Below are 17,633 nucleotides of genomic sequence, written 5' to 3' on the forward strand. Positions count from 1 at the left end.
GTCCCCAGCAGCGGAGCCTCTCCTTAAATCAGTGTCCCCAGCAGTGGAACCCCTCCTTACATCTGGTGTCCCCAGCAGCAGAGCCTTCCTTACATCAGTGTCCCCAGTGTAGCCCCTCCTTAAATCAGTGTCCACAGCAGTGGAGTCCCTCCTTACATCAGTTTCTCCAGCAGCGGAGACCCTCATTACATCAGTGTCCCCAGCAGTGGAACCTCTCCTTACATCAGTGTCCCCAGCAGTGGAATCTCTCATTACATCAGTGTCCCCAGCAGTGGAACCGCTCCTTACATCAGTGTCCCCAGCAGTGGAACTACTCCTTACATCTTGTGTCCCCAGCAGTGACACCTTATATCTGGTGTCCCCAGCAGTGGAGTCCCTCAGTACATCGATGTAGCCCCTCCTTACATCAGTGTCCCCAGCAATGGAACCCCCTCCTTACATCTGGTGTTCCTAGCAGCGGAGCCCTTCCTTACATCAATGTCCCCAGCCGTGCAACCCTTCCTTACATCTGGTGTCCCCAGCAGTGGAGCCCTTTCTTACATCAGTGTCCCCAGCAGTGGAGCCCCTCATTACATCAGTCTCCCCAGCAGTGGAACCCCTCCTTACATAAGTTTCCTCAGCAGTGGAATCCCACCTTACATCTGGTGTCCCCAGCAGTGGAATCTTTCCTTACATCAGTGTCCCCAGCAGTGGAGCCCCTCCTTACGTCAGTGTCCCCATCAATAGAGCCCCACCTTACATCAGTGTCCCCAGCAGTGGAACCCCTCCATACATCAGTGTCCAAAGCAGTGGAACCGCTCCTTACATCCGGTGTACCCAGCAGTGAAACCCCTCCTTGCATCTGGTGTTCCCAGCAGCGGAGCCGTTCCTTACATCAGTGTCCCCAGCAGTATGGCCCCTCCTTACATCAGTTTCCCCATCAATGGAGCCCCTCCTTACATCAGTTTCACCATCAATGGAGCCCCTCCTTACATCAGTGTCACCAGCGCAGCCCCTCCTTACATCAGTGTTCCCAGCAGTGGAGCCCCTCCATACATCAGTGTCCCCATCAACGGAGGCCCTCCTTACATAAGTGTCCCCATCAACGGAGCCGCTCCTTACATCAGTGTCCTCAGCAGCGGAGCCCCTCCTAACATCAGTGTCCTCAGCAGTGGAGCCTCTCCTAACATCAGTGTCCCCAGCAGTGGAGCCCCTCCATACATCAGGTGCCCCCACCAAAGTTCTTACATCAGGTGCCCCCAGCAGAGTCTGTCCTTACATTAGGTGCCCCACCAGAGTCCGTCCTTACATTAGGTGCCCTCAGAGGAGCCCCTTCTTACATCAGGTGCCCCCAGCGGAGCCCCTCCTTACATCAGTGTCCCCAGCAGCAGAGCCCCTCCATATAGTGTCCCAAGCAGCAGAGCCCCTCCTTACATCAGTGTCCCCATCAATGGAGCCCCTCCTTACATCAGTGTCCCCAGCAGTGGAACCCCTCTTTACATCTGGTGGAGCCCCTCCTTACTTTAGTGTCCCAGCAGTGGAGCCCCTCCTTACTTCAGTGTCCCCAGCAGTGGAGCCCTTCCTTACATCAGTGTCCGCATCAATGGAGCCCCTCCTAACATCAGTGTCCCCAGCAGCGCGGCCCCTCCTTTCATCAGTGTCCCCAGCAGTGGAACCCCTCCTTACATCAGTGTCCCCAGCAGCATAGCCCCTCCTTACATCAGTGTCCCCAGCAGAGCCCCTCCTTACATCAGTGTCCCCAGCAGAGCCTCTCCTTACAATGTCCTCATCAGTGGAGTCCCTACTTACATCAGCGTACTCAGTAGCGGAGCCCCTCCTTACATCAGTGTCCCCATCAACGGAGCCCTTCTTTACATCAGTGTCCCCAGCAGTGGAGCCCCTCCTTACATCAGTGTCCCCAGCAGCGGAGCCCCTCCTTACATTAGTGTCCCCAGCAGTGGAAGCCCCCCTTACATCTGGTGTCCCCAGCAGTAGAGCCCCTCCTTACATCAGTGTTCCAGCAGTGGAGCCTGCCTTACATCAGTGTCCCTATCAACGGAGCCCCTCCTTACAGTGGTGACCCCAGCAGCGGAGCCCCTCCTTACATTGGTGTCCCCAGCAGCATAGCCCCTCCTTACATCGGTGTCCCCAGCAGAGCCCCCCCTTACATCAGTGTCCCCAGCAGAGCCCCCCCTTACATCAGTGTCCCCAGCAGAGCCCCCCCTTACATCAGTGTCCCCAGCGGAGCCCCTCCTTACAATGTCCCCATCAGTGGAGTACCTACTTACATCAGCGTACCCAGCAGTGGAGCCCCTCCTTACATCAGTGTCCCCATCAACGGAGCCCTTCTTTACATCAGTGTCCCAAGCAGTGGAGTCCCTCCATACATCAGTGTCTCCAGCAGCGGAGCTCCTCGTTACATCTGGTGTCCCCTCTCATTGGACACGGGGCAGGCGGAGGGTTGACGGGAGCTACGAGTGTGCTCAGTGGAGAGGGGGCCTCTCTGATCCGTGCAACCAATCAGCTTAAGTTTACAAGAGAATTGTCTATTTGTACACCGAAGAGAGAAGCCGATTGGCTGTCCCTCCCCTCTCCACTGAACACACGGGGAAACCATCCTCGCGGCAGTGGTGGCCATCTTTGTAGCCTGCTGTAGTTTTTCCCAAAAACAGTCCCAGTTTCCCGGGACAAAAGCAAAACTCAGGATTTTAATCGGGAGGAGCTCCGATCAGGACGAGAGTCCAAAAATCAGGATAGTCCCGTGAAAACGGGGACTGTTGGCAAGCATGCATCTAATGGATATGTGTAGTAAATCATAGAAGAGAAGTGCAGGCAGTTCACCTGAAAATCTTTGCCATACCTCCTTTTCCTGAGGGAGATTACAATCACTGTAGTAGACGGCGCTACTACTGTGATAGCTTTGCACACTGACCACAGGGGGTTGTTTATTTGCACTATCATTCACAGAATATTTTTTTCAGTGACTAATTGTGTTCTCTAATTGCACAAGGTGGACAGGTGGGATGGTGGCATTATGATCTCAACCTCATACAATCAGAGAACACCTTGTATTCATTAAAGAATATATATAAAGTATTCTGTAGATAACAGATGGCCGAATGAGCGACCAACTATGGTCAGTTTGCAGAGGGGAAGCTGAGCTCATTACTCAAAAGATTGCAACTATCACTGTAGCAGTGCCAAGTACTACTACAGTAATTGCCATCGTCCACAGTGGACTTTCAAGTATCAAATACACTATATTACCAAAAGTACTGGGACAACTGCCTTTAAACACACATGAAGTTTAATGGCATCCCAGTCTTAAGCTGGATACACACTATACAATTTGCTTTAGATTTTTTCCTTTATATATGCTAATACCATATATGAGGTCAAACCTTAAGAGTTTCAATTTGTATGCAAACAGGCAGGCCCTACTTCAATAGTTGGCCAACCCATCAGGACAATGTCTCACTGCATGTGATTATCGCTCTGCAGTGCCAATGTCCTGGCAGGCTCTGCACGTGGTGTTTGCAAACACGCCTGAGTTCATCCTAAGGCCCCTGCCACACTGGGATGTTTTTCAGGCGCTACAGCACTAAAAACAGCGCCTGAAAAAATCTGGACCCTTTCACTCCAGTGTGAAAGCCGGAGGGCTTTCACACTGGAGCGGTGCGCTAGCAGGACTTTTTTCACCGTCCTGCTAGCATCTTTGGAGCGGTGAAGGAGCAGTGTATTCACCGCTCCTAAACCGCTCCTACCCATTGAAATCAATGGGGCAGCGTGGCTATACCGCCGGCAAAGCGCCGCTACAGCGGCCTTTTGCGGGCAGTTTTAACCCTTTTTTGGCCGCTAGCGGGGGTTAAAACCTCCCTGCTAGCGGCCTTCTGGCTTTCACACTGGAGTGAAAGGGGCCGTTTTTTTTCAGGTGCTATACAGGTGCTATTTTTAGTGCTGTAGTGCTTGAAAACCGCCTCAGTGTGAAAGGGGCCTAAGTTTTAGGGATTTGGGCCAAATTGTACTTGGGGGATTTGTGCTTGGAAGTGGAATTTGGGTGGGGAAGAGGTTTTGTGCTGGGCAGGGAGATTTGTGCTGGGGATTTGGAGGGGTTGCGCTGGGAGAGAGATGTGGGGGAGATGTGTGCTGGGAAAGGAAATTTGTGCTTGATGAGGGAGAGGATTTGCACTAGACAGGGGATGGGAGACAGGATTTGTACAGAGACAGGGGATTTGGGAGGAAGATGATTTATAAGATTTATGCTTGGAGGGGAATTTGTACTGGGGCAGTTGATTTGAGGGAGGTGTTTGGCTAGAAGGGGGATACAAGGGAGTTTTTTTTCCTATCAGGGGGAGCAGATTTGTGCTGAAAGGAAAATTTGTGGGGGAAGAGGATTCATGCTGGGGGGGGGGGGGGGGTTGGGGGATAATATAACTAGAAAGGGGATTGGGGGTGAGTGGAATTGTGCTAGCAGGGAATTTGTGATGGGAGTGGAGAGAGGATTTATGCTGGATTTGGGGAGAGAGGTTTGAGCTGGAGGGTTTTAAGGGGAAGATGCTTTGTGCTGAGAGGGAGAAGGGAGGAAATGATATGTACTAGAAGGGGTATTTGGGACACTTTTTCTTCCACTGATACCAATAATGGGGTACTATTCTTCCAAGTTATACCAATGATGGGGCACTACCCTTCCTACTACTGACCACCAACTCAGAGGCCATGTTTATTCTCACTAATGCTGGGCCTGGGACATTTTCTACCCACACTGACCACAATTAGGCTCCCTGTAGTATGGAGGACACTAAACTGGCTCTTTGTAAAGTTTGGAGACCCCTGCTCTAATATATTGGATTCTATTAAGTTCTTTCTATCAGTTGTATATTGCAGCGCAGGCCCTACAGAAGGAACGGACAAGCAGCTATACTGAGAGAGCAAACAAAGTTTGAGACTGTGCAGTCACCTAAATATCTATACCAAAGTAAAACTCGAACTAGGTTTTAAGGGAACACAAAACCGGTGATCTCACCTCCAATGCATATAAACCGAAAACCAACATAGTGTAGTGCTACCCCTAAGCATCAAAAATGTGCAATTAACATGTCAACATGTGTAATCAATGTCTAGAAAGCAAAAAACAAAACAAAAGCTGAACCATACCTCCCCAAATCCTCTTTTTACACAAGAACAAGTGAATAAAATGCATACACCACCAAGTGAAAACTCAAAACAGCTAATTTCCAAGGATGGCCTTTAATGATTAATTGAGGGGCTGATGCAGATACAGGCAACAGCTCATGCAGAGATACCATACAAGAAAGGAAACGGATAGTGTTCACGGTTTATTAAATTAAAGGTATAGAGACTAAAACCAGTCACAAAGGTAGCATAGTACATGAGTGACTGTTTGACCTTAATTAATTATTAGAGGTAATTTTTGTTTGCAGGTGAGCAGATTTGAGTTTTCACTTTGTGTTCTTATGTAAGAAGAGGATTTGGAGTAATCACTAGATTTCTTCAGCTGTGGTTGACTGTCACGGTTCAGCTTTTGGACTTTTTAACTCTGAACATTTATTGTACAGAGCATGTTTAGAGGGAGGAAGAGAATAAATAAATAAAAAAAGCAATCCCTTCTGGTTTTCATTTCTGATTGGAGCTTACTGGCAGAAAAAAAAACATGAAACTGTGCAAAAAAATGGTCTATGTGAGCGTGTTTTACTGCCAAGCAAAGCCTTTTTTTTTTTTTTAAAGCCCAGTGTGCATGGAGCCTTTAAAAGGGGCATCGCTAGCATCAGGCACTCAGGACGTGCCCCACAATCTCCTGCAGGGTGCCCCATGTCCTCAACGTCACAATTCTTCACTGCAGCCAGCAGCATTCTTTGCCAGCTGCAAACTTCAGAGCTGAGGGAAGGTTCCCTAGGCTCATCCTCAGCTCTAAAAAAAAAAAAAAAAAAAAAAGTACCATGACACGCACGAGGAGCCTGGGAGGGAGGAAATTTTGTATGGCGCACTGTATCTGAGGTCTATAAATTCAGGGAGGGGGGGGGGGGAATTGCACAGGGGGACAGACTGACCTGACAGGAAAAATGGAAAAGGGTTTTTTTTTGTTGGTTTTTTTTTGGGGGGGGGGGGATTGGGTGGAGAATTTGTTGCTAAGAGGGGGGGTTTGGAGGTGTAAGAATAGGATTAAGTCCTTAGGGAAGGGATTTGAAAGGAGGTGGGGAAAAATTTGTGCTGGGGAAGGGCTGGAGAGTTTGTGTTGGGGAAAAAGGGAGGGGGGGGATATTTATTACTGGGGAGGATTTGTCCTAGGAAATGGAATTTGGGGAGGGTAGAAGAGGAATTGTGCTGGGAGGTGGGACTGGGGGAAGAAGAATTTGTACTGGGGGGGATTTACCGGACAGATTTTAAACTACTTCCCATCCAGCCAATGTACATATACGGCCGGGTGGGTGCCCTCTCCTTCAGAAGGAGGGGGATCACGCTCACACGTGCGGTGCGATCCCAATGCGCTCATGTCACCCGGACACAGCACATCTCCGATCGGCAGGAGGGCTCTGTGATTGGACACGGCTGTCATGTGATCAGGAGCGCCAATCACAGCCCTCATGGGATGTAAACAAACAGCCAGTTGCTAGGCAATCATCTCTCCTCACACAGTTGTTGTCACTGAGGAGAGAAGAGCGGATCACTGCAGCCGGCTGGTGATCAGTGAGTATGAGCCGTTTTTTACAGCTTTTTACTCACTGATCACCAGTCTAGTGTAAACACACATGTAAAACACATGTCACCAAATAATAAACACACCTGTCCCCCACATATGTCCCACTAAAATCACATGTTCGTGATCACCTGCACACATCTGTACATGATCATTTGCATACATATGTCCATGATCACACAAACCAGTTATTATACACTTAATAATAACACGTAAATAATGTTTTCTACCAAAAATATGTTGCAGAATACATTTTGGCTTAAATTTATGACAAAATTAGATTTTATTGGATTTCTTTTAAAGTAGAAATAAAATATTGTTTATTTTTTTTCAAAATTTCCACTCCTTTTTTCACTTATAGCGCCAAAAATAGGATTTTTTGCCCTCGCCGTAAAATCATTTTCTCTGTAATTCACCAACCGACACAGCTCCTCTCTTAGCCATTGGGTTGTTAGCCTTATCACTAGGAGAATACTAGGCATTAGTTGTAACACAACACTCAGAACACTTAGTTCCGCCCAGGGGGGCGGTCCCTTGGGTAATAACCCTCCCATCTGCAGACAGACCTCCGTACGTCAACAAGCAGTATAACGTAAAGATAAAAAGGAGGGGCAGGTGCTGTGTCGGTCGGTGAATTACACAGAAAAGGATTTTACGGCGAGTACAAAAAAATCCTATTTTCGCTTATATTCACCGACCAACACAGCTTCTCTCTTAGCCATTGGGCCGTCCCCAAGTAGTACCAAATGAGGGGTGGGAAAAACAGCATAAAACTTCATCCACCATGGCAAGTGGGAACTAGCGAAACTATACACACACAAAACAACAGTGCGTGGAAAAAAACACCACAAAAATCAGGGTATCCTCAACAGGAGTGATCACCCAAAGCCGCACCAAACTGCGGAAGTAATGCAACAGTGCATTAACATAAAACAGTACTTTTTTTTTTTATCCAAAAACCAGGAAAAAAAATCCATAAAATATATATTGCATATTCAATTGCAACTACACGGCCGCCTGCAAAACTTTGCGGCCAAAACAGGCATCAGACGATGCACTGACGTCTACCTTGTAGAACTTGGTAAACGTGTGGACAAACGACCAGGTTGTCGCTTTACACACCTGAGTGGCAGACGCTTGGTGTCAGAAGGCCCAAGACTTTTCAATTGTCCTTGTGGAGTGGGCCGTGACCAGAAAGGGGGGCACCTGCCCCTTCAAGGCGTAGGCTTGTACTACAATCTGTCTGATCCACCTGGAAATGGTGGCCGACAAGACCGTCATGCCTTTCTTTGGACCAGCTACCGAAACAAACAGTGAGTCTGACTTCCGAAAGGGAGTCATGGCAGACAAATAAACCTTTAGAGCCCGAACCACATTCAGAGCATGAAGGGCCACCTCCTTAGGGTGCTTTGGCTTAGGATACAGAGATGGTAATACAATGTCCTCATTTATATGAAAAACTGAGACTACTTTCAGTAGAAAAGACAGTTGCGGACGCAACACCACCTTATCCTTGTGGATAACCAGATAGGGCGACTTGCAAGACAAGGCTGCCAGTTCCGAAACCCTCCTGGCCAATGTGATGGCCACTAGGAAGATCCCTTTCTGGGAAAGAGTCAACAGGGGAATCTCCCTAATTTTTTCAAACGGTGGTGTCAGGACTTGGACTTGAACCCGGGACCTCAGCTGTGTCTGGCAATTAATCTTCCCTCTGAGCTGAGATGCTGGACAGTGCCTTGTCAGATCCTTTAGAGTAGACCAGTGGTCATCAACCCTGTCCTCAGGGCCCACTAACAGGCCAGGTTTGCAAGATAACTGAAATACATCACAGGTGATATCATTTGCTGCTCAGTGATTGCAGTATTCTAGTCTTCATCTCCCCAAGGCAATATATAAAACCTGGCCTGTTAGTGGGCCCTGAGGACAGGGTTGAAGACCACTGCTTTAGACAACCCTGCCTTGTACCTTGATTTCAGCTGAACCTTGAACTCTTTGCTCCTCCCATGAACTTCCTGATATAAGCCATTTCTCTGCACTTCCTCCTTGCCAGAATATTGTGCTATCTCCAGCCTGTATCTCGCTCCTGTCTTCCCTGCTGCCGTTTATATTTGCTACTGCTCATTATCGACCCTTGACTTGTTCCACGACTACGCTTCTTCCTGATCCCAACCTGCAAGAACTTGTTACAGACCTTCTGGCTTGCTTACTGACCACACTTCTGTTTGATCCTTACCTGCTCATCCGCTACGGAACCCCGCTACTGAACCCCGGCTTGCTCACCTCCTGGTGAGGCGATCCCGAGGACCAGGACCTGGTACTAATACGCAGCTAAATCCATCTCCACCATCAGGAGCTCTGGTGAAAACCGGTTAGTACTTAGACTCCGCACCTCAGGTGAGCCTGTGTCATCTGGCAGGGTGACTGCCTGTGTTCCTATCCTGCTGGTTAGTGGTAGTCCTGCAACTGCTATAGCAATTGGTCTTCGAGCCTGATCCCTGATCGCGACAGGCGGTTTTTGAAGCGCCAACACCAGGTTCAAATCGCAAGGGGTTAACGGTGGATGCACCGGAGGGACTACATAACCCCTGAACAAAGGTACTCACTAAAGGAGTGCGATGCCAGGGGTTGCTGAAAAAAGACAGCCAAGGCTAAAATTTGCCCTTTAATGGTGCTTAACACCAATTTCTGGTCTACTCCTTGCTGAAGAAACAGCAGGATCCTGGATATAGAAAAGGAGCGGATGGCATCCTTTCTTCTCACACATGGAGATGTAGGCCTTCCAGGTACGATGGTATATCTTCCGAGAAGAAGATTTCCGTGCTCTCAACATAGTAGGGATGACGGAGTCCGTCAGACCCCGGTTCCTCAACACCTGGCTCTCAATAGCCATGCCATTAAAGCCAGTGATGGTAAAGCAGGATGGAGAATCGGACCTTGAGACGTGGTAACAGTTTTAGTGGAGGAAAGACGTAGATCAGCTGGTACTGATCCCACGGAGCCACCAACGCATCTGACGCGTCTGCCCACGGATCTCTTGTCCTGGACACAAATCTTGGCACCTTCCGATTGAGAGGGGAGGCCAGCAGATCCACGTCTGGTGTGCCCCACTAAAGGGACAGTAACCTGAATATCTCCGGATGCAATGCCCATTCTCCTGGGTCCAGCATCTGTCGACTCAGATAGTCCGCCTGCTAGTTCTCCACTCCCGAGACGTAAATGGCCGACAGGGCCGGTACGTGTCGCTCTGCCCACCAAAGTACGTGAGCGACCTCCCTTGCAGAAGCTGGGCATCTTGTTCCCCCTTGGTGATTGACGTACGCCACCGCAGTGACGTTGTCTGACTGGATCCTGATCAGACGCCCTTGCAGTCTCGTCGACCATGCGGAGAGGCATAGCCTGATCACTCTCAATTCGAGCAGATTGATCGGCAACTTGGATTCTTATGTCGCCAAGAGGCCCTAAACCGACTGAACCCCCATTCCTCCACCCCATCCGGATAGACTGGCATAAGTAGTGATCACTGTCCATCTCAGAGGTAGGAATGATATTCCGGACTGAATCACCTGGGACCTCAACCACCATATCAGTGAGTCTCTAACTGACTGGCTCACCGGACTCTGTCAATCCAGGGACAACTGAGATTTGTCCCATTTTGTTAAAATCTCCTTCTGCAGGACTCTGGTGTGGAACTGGGCATAAGGCACTGCCTCGAAGAAGGCTACCATGAGGCCCAGTACTCACATGCAAAAGCGGAGCGATGACCACTTGCGGTTCATCAGCAGTTTTACCGCGGATCTCAGAGTCTGCAGCTTGTCTGACGGGAGAAACACTCTCGCTTCCACGGAGTCCAGCAGCAAATCTAGGTACTCCAGACGCTGGGTCGGTACGATCACCGACTTCCTTAGGTTCAACAGCCACTCAAATTCTCGCAGGGCCTGCATGGTGATCGCCACATCCTCCTCTAATTCTGAGGTGGAAGATGCCCTCAGGAGGAGATCGTCTAGGTATCCCACAATCGCGATCCCACGTTGCCATAGCAACACCAAAACTGGAGACAATACCTTGGTAAAGACTCGGGGGGCTGATGCCAGACCAAAAGGAAGAGCCACAAACTGGTAGTGGGCTTCCCCGACTGCAAACCGCAGAAACTTTTGATGCCGAAGGCATATGGGTATCTGCAGGTATGCATCCTGGATGTCTAAGGACGCAAGGGAGTCTCCTTGATGGAGTGGAGTGACTACTGAGCGAACCGATTCCATTCTGAACCTCTGCACTTTTACAAAGTGATTGAGGGCTTTTAGGTCCAAGATTAGACATACCCCTTCCTTTTTGGGAACCACAGATTTGAGTAGAATCCCTGGAAGCGTTTCTGATTCCGGAACCGGTACAATCACCCTGCAGGTCCCTTACCGCCCCCAAAAGGGCCTCCCGGCGAGCCGGGGATACGGGTGTGCTGGAGGGGAAGAATCTGTTTGGCGGCCAAGAGAGAAACTATCTTGTAGCCTGTGAAAATCAGATCGCAGACCCATTGGTCGGATAACCGGGAGGACCACCGGGCTGCAAACTCCCGAAGGCGACCCCCCCACTCGAGACATGGGTGGGGGCAAACCTTCATGCGGTAGCACTTTTATTCGCAGGCTTGCAGTTCCAGGGACGTTTTTGACCGTCCGTGGACGTCCTGTCGGGCTGGGGGTGAACGAAAAAGCCATAGTGATAGGCACATTTAGCCAGGGCCTTGCACTTTTCTAGGCCCGGTTGTTTATTTGGGAGAGGGGAGTGCTAGAATAGAGGGGGGCGTGGCCACCTACACTCTGGTTCAAGGAAGTCCCCTCAGCCTTTCAGTGGAAATGTTCTGGAAGGGTGGCATGATTTGGGACTGGAGTGGCAGGCAGCTTATGTGGAGAGCTATGGACCAATCATTAAATTGTATTAGCAGGGGCAGGACTCACATATAAGCTGGGGGGGGGGGGGTCACATGCTTCCAGGGAGGAGGAGAGAACCCACTATGTAGGGAGTGCAGCGGGAGCAGGCTTGAAAGCCTGGGGGTTCAGATACCCCAGTACTGGAAAGCAGGAGCAAGCTTGAAGGCATGGGGGTTCAGCAACCCCAGTGCCTGATAGCCTGATGTCGCTATGTAGTCCAGAGGAGAAACAGGGTGTCCCAGCCGGGGAATGCGCCAGACCATGCGGAGGAGGAATTAGGAGTAAAGAGGACAGAGGAAACTGGGAATAGACCTTCTGTGGGAAAGGTGGACTGTCGATGGGAGTGAGCAAAGGAAGTGCAACCCAGTGGTGCTTAGCCGTAAACTTTCCGTGTGTCCAAGGACCTAGTGAGAGACACTTTCCAGAACTGGCTTGGGGGGGATTGCAAGAGGCAAGGAATTAGGCGGTGAGGCCTGGGACTTTGGAATCTACAACCCACAGTATTATATTCAGAGTGATGCTGGTCAGTTCACAAAAGGGAAGTACGCAGGATCAGAGTCAGGAACCAGAATTAATAGAGGCAACTCGTATCCTCTACACAATTGTAACATCTAATCAAGTTCAAGAATAAAGCTTTACAGAATACAAAAACTGTCTGGTTTTTGTGAAGCTTTGCATAGAAAGCAAGAACAGGGCCCGTTAAAAGGTAATGAACAACTTTGCAGCTCCCAAGGGAGTAATGTGCTACAATTGGTTTGCACAAAAGTTTTAGCGACTACAAAATAGGGGATATATTTATGGCATTTTTATTCTACATTTTTTTATACTAGTAATGGCTGTGATCAGCAACTTTTAGTGGGACTGCGACATTGCAGCGAACAGATCAGACACTTTTTGGGACCAGTGACATTACAGTGATCTGAGCTAAAAATAGCCGCTGATCACTGTATAACTGACATTGGCAGGTAAGGTGTTAACACTAGGGGATTCTCAAGGGGTTAAGTGTTCCCTAGGGAGGTGTTTCTAACTGTGGGGGGAGTGGACTGACTGGGAGTAGAGAGAGATCACTGTTCCCGATCACTAGGAACAGACGATCTCTCTACTCCCGTCAGAACAGGGAGCTGTTTACATCGACAGATCCCCGTTCTGGCTCTCTGTGGAGCGATTGCGGGTGGCCGGCAGACATCACAGCTACGGGCACCGCAGGTGCTTCTGCTATATTCATTAAAGGGACCAATATACACCTATGGCGATTTACACAGCCGAGCCAACCTGCCGCAGTATAACTGCGGTGGCTGGTTGGCAAACAGTTAACCACTTTGCGACCACGCTATAGCCAAAAGACTGCTGCAGCGCGGACGCTATCTGCTGGGAGGCCGTCCTCCCTTTAACTCCCCCTCTGCGCGCTCCCTGCATGTTGGGCCTCTCTATGTGGCCAGGCTGTGGAAAAGTCCCACACACGTGGTATCGTAATACTCAGGGAGGACTAGCAGAATTTATTTTGGGGTGTCATTTGTGGTATACACATGCCACATGAGAGAAATAACCTATTACAATGACAATTTTGTGGAAAAAATTAAAATAAAAAATCTTAATTTTGCAAAGAATTGTGGGAAAAAAATGACATCAAAAACCTCACCATGCGTCTTACTAAATACCTTGGAATGTCTACTTTCAAAAAAGGGGTCATTTGGGGGGTATTTGTACTTTCCTGGCTTGTTCGGGTCACAAGAAATGAGATGGGCCACCAGTACAGCAGATGTGATCAATTTTGTGTGATCCGCACCACAGCTTGTAGACTCTCTAACTTTCACAAAGACCAAATAATATCCACTAACTTGGGTTATTTTTACCAAAGATATGTAGTAGTATAAATTGTGGCCAAAATTGCTGAAGAAAAATTCATAATTTGCAAAATTTTAGCACAGAAACAAAGAAAAATGCGTTTTTTATTTCAAAATTTTCGGTCTTTTTTCTTTTATAGCGCAAAAAATAAAAAACCCAGGAGGTGATCAAATACCACCAAATGAAAGCTCTATTTGTGGGGAAAAAAAAAAAAAAAGGGACAAAAAATGGGTACAGTGTTGTATGACTGAGTAATTTTCATTCAAAGTGCGAGAGCACAGAAAGCTGAAAATTGGTCTGGGCAGGAGGGGTGTTTAAGTGCACAGTAGGCAAGTGGTTAATTAGCATAGGTAAACCAGATTTTTTTTGCCTGTGATTGAGCAGCGAAGGAACAGCAACACATTAATAAGGGACTTCTTTTATCTCCTTTTCTGTAAGGCTGTTCCTGTACATATTATTTAGAAGATCAGATTGCATGGTCTTAAGTTAATGCATACGTGGAACAGGGTTTTTTTTTTTTTTTTTTTTTTTTTTTTTAAACAGAGTTTAGGGTCACTTTAAAGCCAGATAAACAATTACATGCAAGGTACAGCAATGCTAGTTATGGACCATTATAAAAAAGGTAAGAAGAATCTGACAGTGAAATTACTTTAGAACTGGGAGTAAATATGGAACACGCAGTTAAACGAGGACATTTCCATTAACCTTTAAATATATATTATACTCCATTTGTGTCCAAAAGGAATTAATTAAAAACACAGTCTTAAAAATATAAATGGTTTATGGCAACACTGCAACAGAACTGAAAGTGCAAGAAATGGGAATACTTCCCAAAATAAGGGTGAGGATGACAAAAGATGAGAGCAAAAGAGTACAACGAATTAACAGTGCTTGATAGAAATAGAAGAAGCTACTTGGTTCCCTTTTACAATTCTTGAAGTGGTTGCCTTTCCTACAGTCCTTCACCATAAACCGTAATTTAATTTTGAGTAGGCACTGTGCAGAATTAGACTATTTTTCAACACTTCTGTTTAGTTTTAGTACTGTACACTTCCTTTTACAAGCTCATTGCCCATTCTCCCACCTGTATTGTGGCCAGTGGAGCGCTAAACAAAGCCAAAATGCACTATGATTTAAAGCACAGCTCCAAATATGCATCAATATAGCCTTTGTGGAATCTAACCACAAGACACCATTGAGATGGTATATGGCCCCTTCCGGGATTGCTAGTATTAAAGTGGAAGTAAACTCCCCTATCGTTTTCAGCCAAGGAAGCTGCCATCTTTGCCTCTGTTTAATCTTCAACTGCTATGGTGCTGCACATGTGATTTGTTATGACACCAGCCATTGGATGGTTTGATAGTTGTGAAGTTAGCATTCCCGGCATGCCTTTTTTTTTTTTTTTTTTAAACTGTTTAAATCGATGGGTTTACTTCCACTTTAATACACAGGCTTCCTCCCAATGCTTTAGACAATTTGGCCAAATAGGCATAATGGCACATATCTGGTGGAGATGTCCTAAAGGGATGAGGTTTTGGATAAGTGTTCAATTTTATACATGTGATTATAGGGGTGACCCTTACTAAAGCTACAGAGATTGCTCTCTTAAAAAAAAGGATAAGCAATAGCACATTGTTGGAAGCAGTCAACAGTGATGTTTGCCCATGTCAAGCAAAAATTTTACGGGATCATGATTAATGACAAAATAACCTGTACTCTCCATATTCACAAAATCTAGATTTGGCAAGACGTGTCAACCTTGGATACAATATCAGTCATTGGATGAGTGAGAATAGAGGCAAGGCCACCCTGACTGGTCTTGACTTTTATTCCCTCTTTTTCTTTTCCCACTCCTTTTTTTACCATACTTATCTACCAAGATGTCAAGATTGACCATAAAGGAATTATCTATATATTTTTTATATTAAGCTTGTTTCTTTATACCATCTGGGGCAAAATTTTATCTAGGACACCTGTTTCTATTGTGAAGTTTGATTCTACCCACCTGTCTGTACATCCCTTGGATACATCTATGTAGAGATATCCCTCATCAATGACTGGACGGGTCTGTTTTTTTTTTTTTTACTTGGTCTGTTTTACATCTGGAAGTGTTCTTCTGGTTATACATTTTATATGTATGCTTTATAATATACTATGACTGTATATGGGTCACCACTTTTGTATATTATACAAAAATCAATAAAAAGATTGCAATATAAAAGCAGAGCTCCAAGACCGATGGTCCTGCATAGCTCCCTTTTAGGTACTTTGTCAGAATCTAGTAAAACTTGTATTCAATTGTAGGTATCTGTGCTTAAAAACTGATTTTTAAATTGCAAGTCAGATGACCTTCTGGGAATTTTCCTCCCTTCAGGCAGGCTGCATCTAGTAGTAGGACAGTAATAGTGTTCATAAGTTACATTTTAGTGACATTGACAATGCATTGGACTACATTTCCTTTGCAGCTTTGTATGTGTACAAGATGGGATGAGGGAGTGCCTATGTCAGGGAACCCCTTCTAGCACTAATATAGGAAGTGTGGCTTTGATAGTTGATAAGCTGCTAAATCACACAGAGCGTCATGCGATGCATAAAAAGTGGCCTTAAAAAAAACAAAAAGCAAGCTCATTAATCTTGTAATAAAAAATGCAAAAGGAAGAAGGAGGATTAAGCGAGTGACCATTGGCAAGCAGACAATACAAAAAGTATGTTATATTACTAAATATTGTGGAACTTGAGTTGGACTTTTTTTTTTTAAACTCCGAGGAGCTAAAACTGCAAGAGGAGGAGTTCCTACTGTAAATTCACTAAACAGCAATAATTATAGTTCTACCAACACTTGTTCCCATTACCCTCTAGCCATAATAAAACTAGTAGCTTGGTGCATAGGGCTGACAGCTGATAAGTAAACTTAAAAACATTGTTAAACTGCATAGATAATAACTATATAATAAAAACTTAAATTTGACATTGCATATAAAAAATACATTCTGTGAATGTGAAATGAGCATCTAAAATCTTCACATAAAAAAACAGAGTATAAAAAAAAAAAAAAAAAAAAATCTACTCAATATCGTATTCCTCTACATAGTAGCTGATATCCCTCAAGGTTTAACTGTCTGGGTAGACAGTGGCGAGACAGTTTTTTCTTCATTGTAGATCTCATCTCAATAAAAGGGAAGGAGGTTTATACAGTAGAAACACTGTGATGGAGAAAGATCAGGTCTTCAAACCATGCAGTTCATACACTTCACTGTTTTGCTTCCATAGTCGATACACTCTGGGCCAACACACTCACAGCATGCATTGTGAAACCATCGGTATTTCGATGCTCCCATAGACGTGCAGGAATTCTTACACTGGTGGATGGACATGCAGTCATCAAAATATACCACTGTGCACATGTGCTCTGCAAAGAAAACATTTCAAAAAGATTACAAGTTATCGTTTAAGTGTCCAAACAGTCTGAAAGCAACATGGTTTTGTTTTCTTTTGCAATGATTGCGCAAACTACTTCCCAAACATAATCATGGCTTAACTTCAACTCCTCTTTAAAGTGACATTAAAGCATTTTTTTTATGAGACGCTTATAGTCGGACATACATAAAGTAAGTTTGTAGTTTCAAATGGAAGCGCGCGTGAAATCGAGACAGCAAGAAACCATAGGTCCCCGACGGGCACAGGAGGCACCTGCATAACTGAAGTTGGCCAGCAAGGCTAGGGGAAAGTTAGAGGAGCAAGAGAAGGGGAGACATTTTTAGAATAGAAATATACTATAAGAATCACATTTTTCAAATAGGCTTTAATGACACTTTGGGTAAAAATTAAAATAAAATAAAAAACATTTCCAAGAAATTATTTTGATTTTTTGACTGCTGTTGGATCTAGTCTTGATTTTAGTGGATGTGGGAAGATAGGACCTCCAAATGCCAAATCAATCTGCCTGCCAGTCTTGGCCAGTAGAGGCAGCAGGGTAAGAGAAAGTGATTGGTGAAATGCAGAATGCAACATGTGTTATACCACAAACCTCTCTTGCCCTGGTGTCTCTTTACCTGCACCTAATAGAATCAGTGATTTATTGGCTTGTGTCTAAATTGACCCTGGTATTTGTATGTATGAATGTGAGTTAGGGGCCTTAGTTTGTAAGCTCCTTGAGGGCAGGGATTGGTGTG

The 17,633-nt window shown here is 46.2% G+C and overlaps 1 protein-coding gene across 1 annotated transcript in view; it reads right to left on the reverse strand.

Annotated features, from left to right (window-relative positions):
* Positions 1-14,224: 14,224 nt before the first annotated feature.
* The window catches only part of TWSG1 (twisted gastrulation BMP signaling modulator 1), a 71,179-nt gene continuing 67,770 nt past the window's right edge, over positions 14,225-17,633 (reverse strand). Inside the window, exon 5 of the mRNA XM_077492454.1 lies at positions 14,225-16,870. Coding sequence (XP_077348580.1) covers positions 16,689-16,870 — 182 coding nt within the window. The 3' untranslated portion in view covers positions 14,225-16,688. The remainder of the gene's footprint in view (positions 16,871-17,633) is intronic.

Source organism: Lithobates pipiens, unplaced genomic scaffold (assembly GCF_037356315.1).
Source record: "Lithobates pipiens isolate NorthernLeopardFrog02 unplaced genomic scaffold, aLitPip1_a1.2 Scaffold_19, whole genome shotgun sequence".
NCBI classification, from domain to species: Eukaryota; Metazoa; Chordata; class Amphibia; order Anura; family Ranidae; genus Lithobates; species Lithobates pipiens.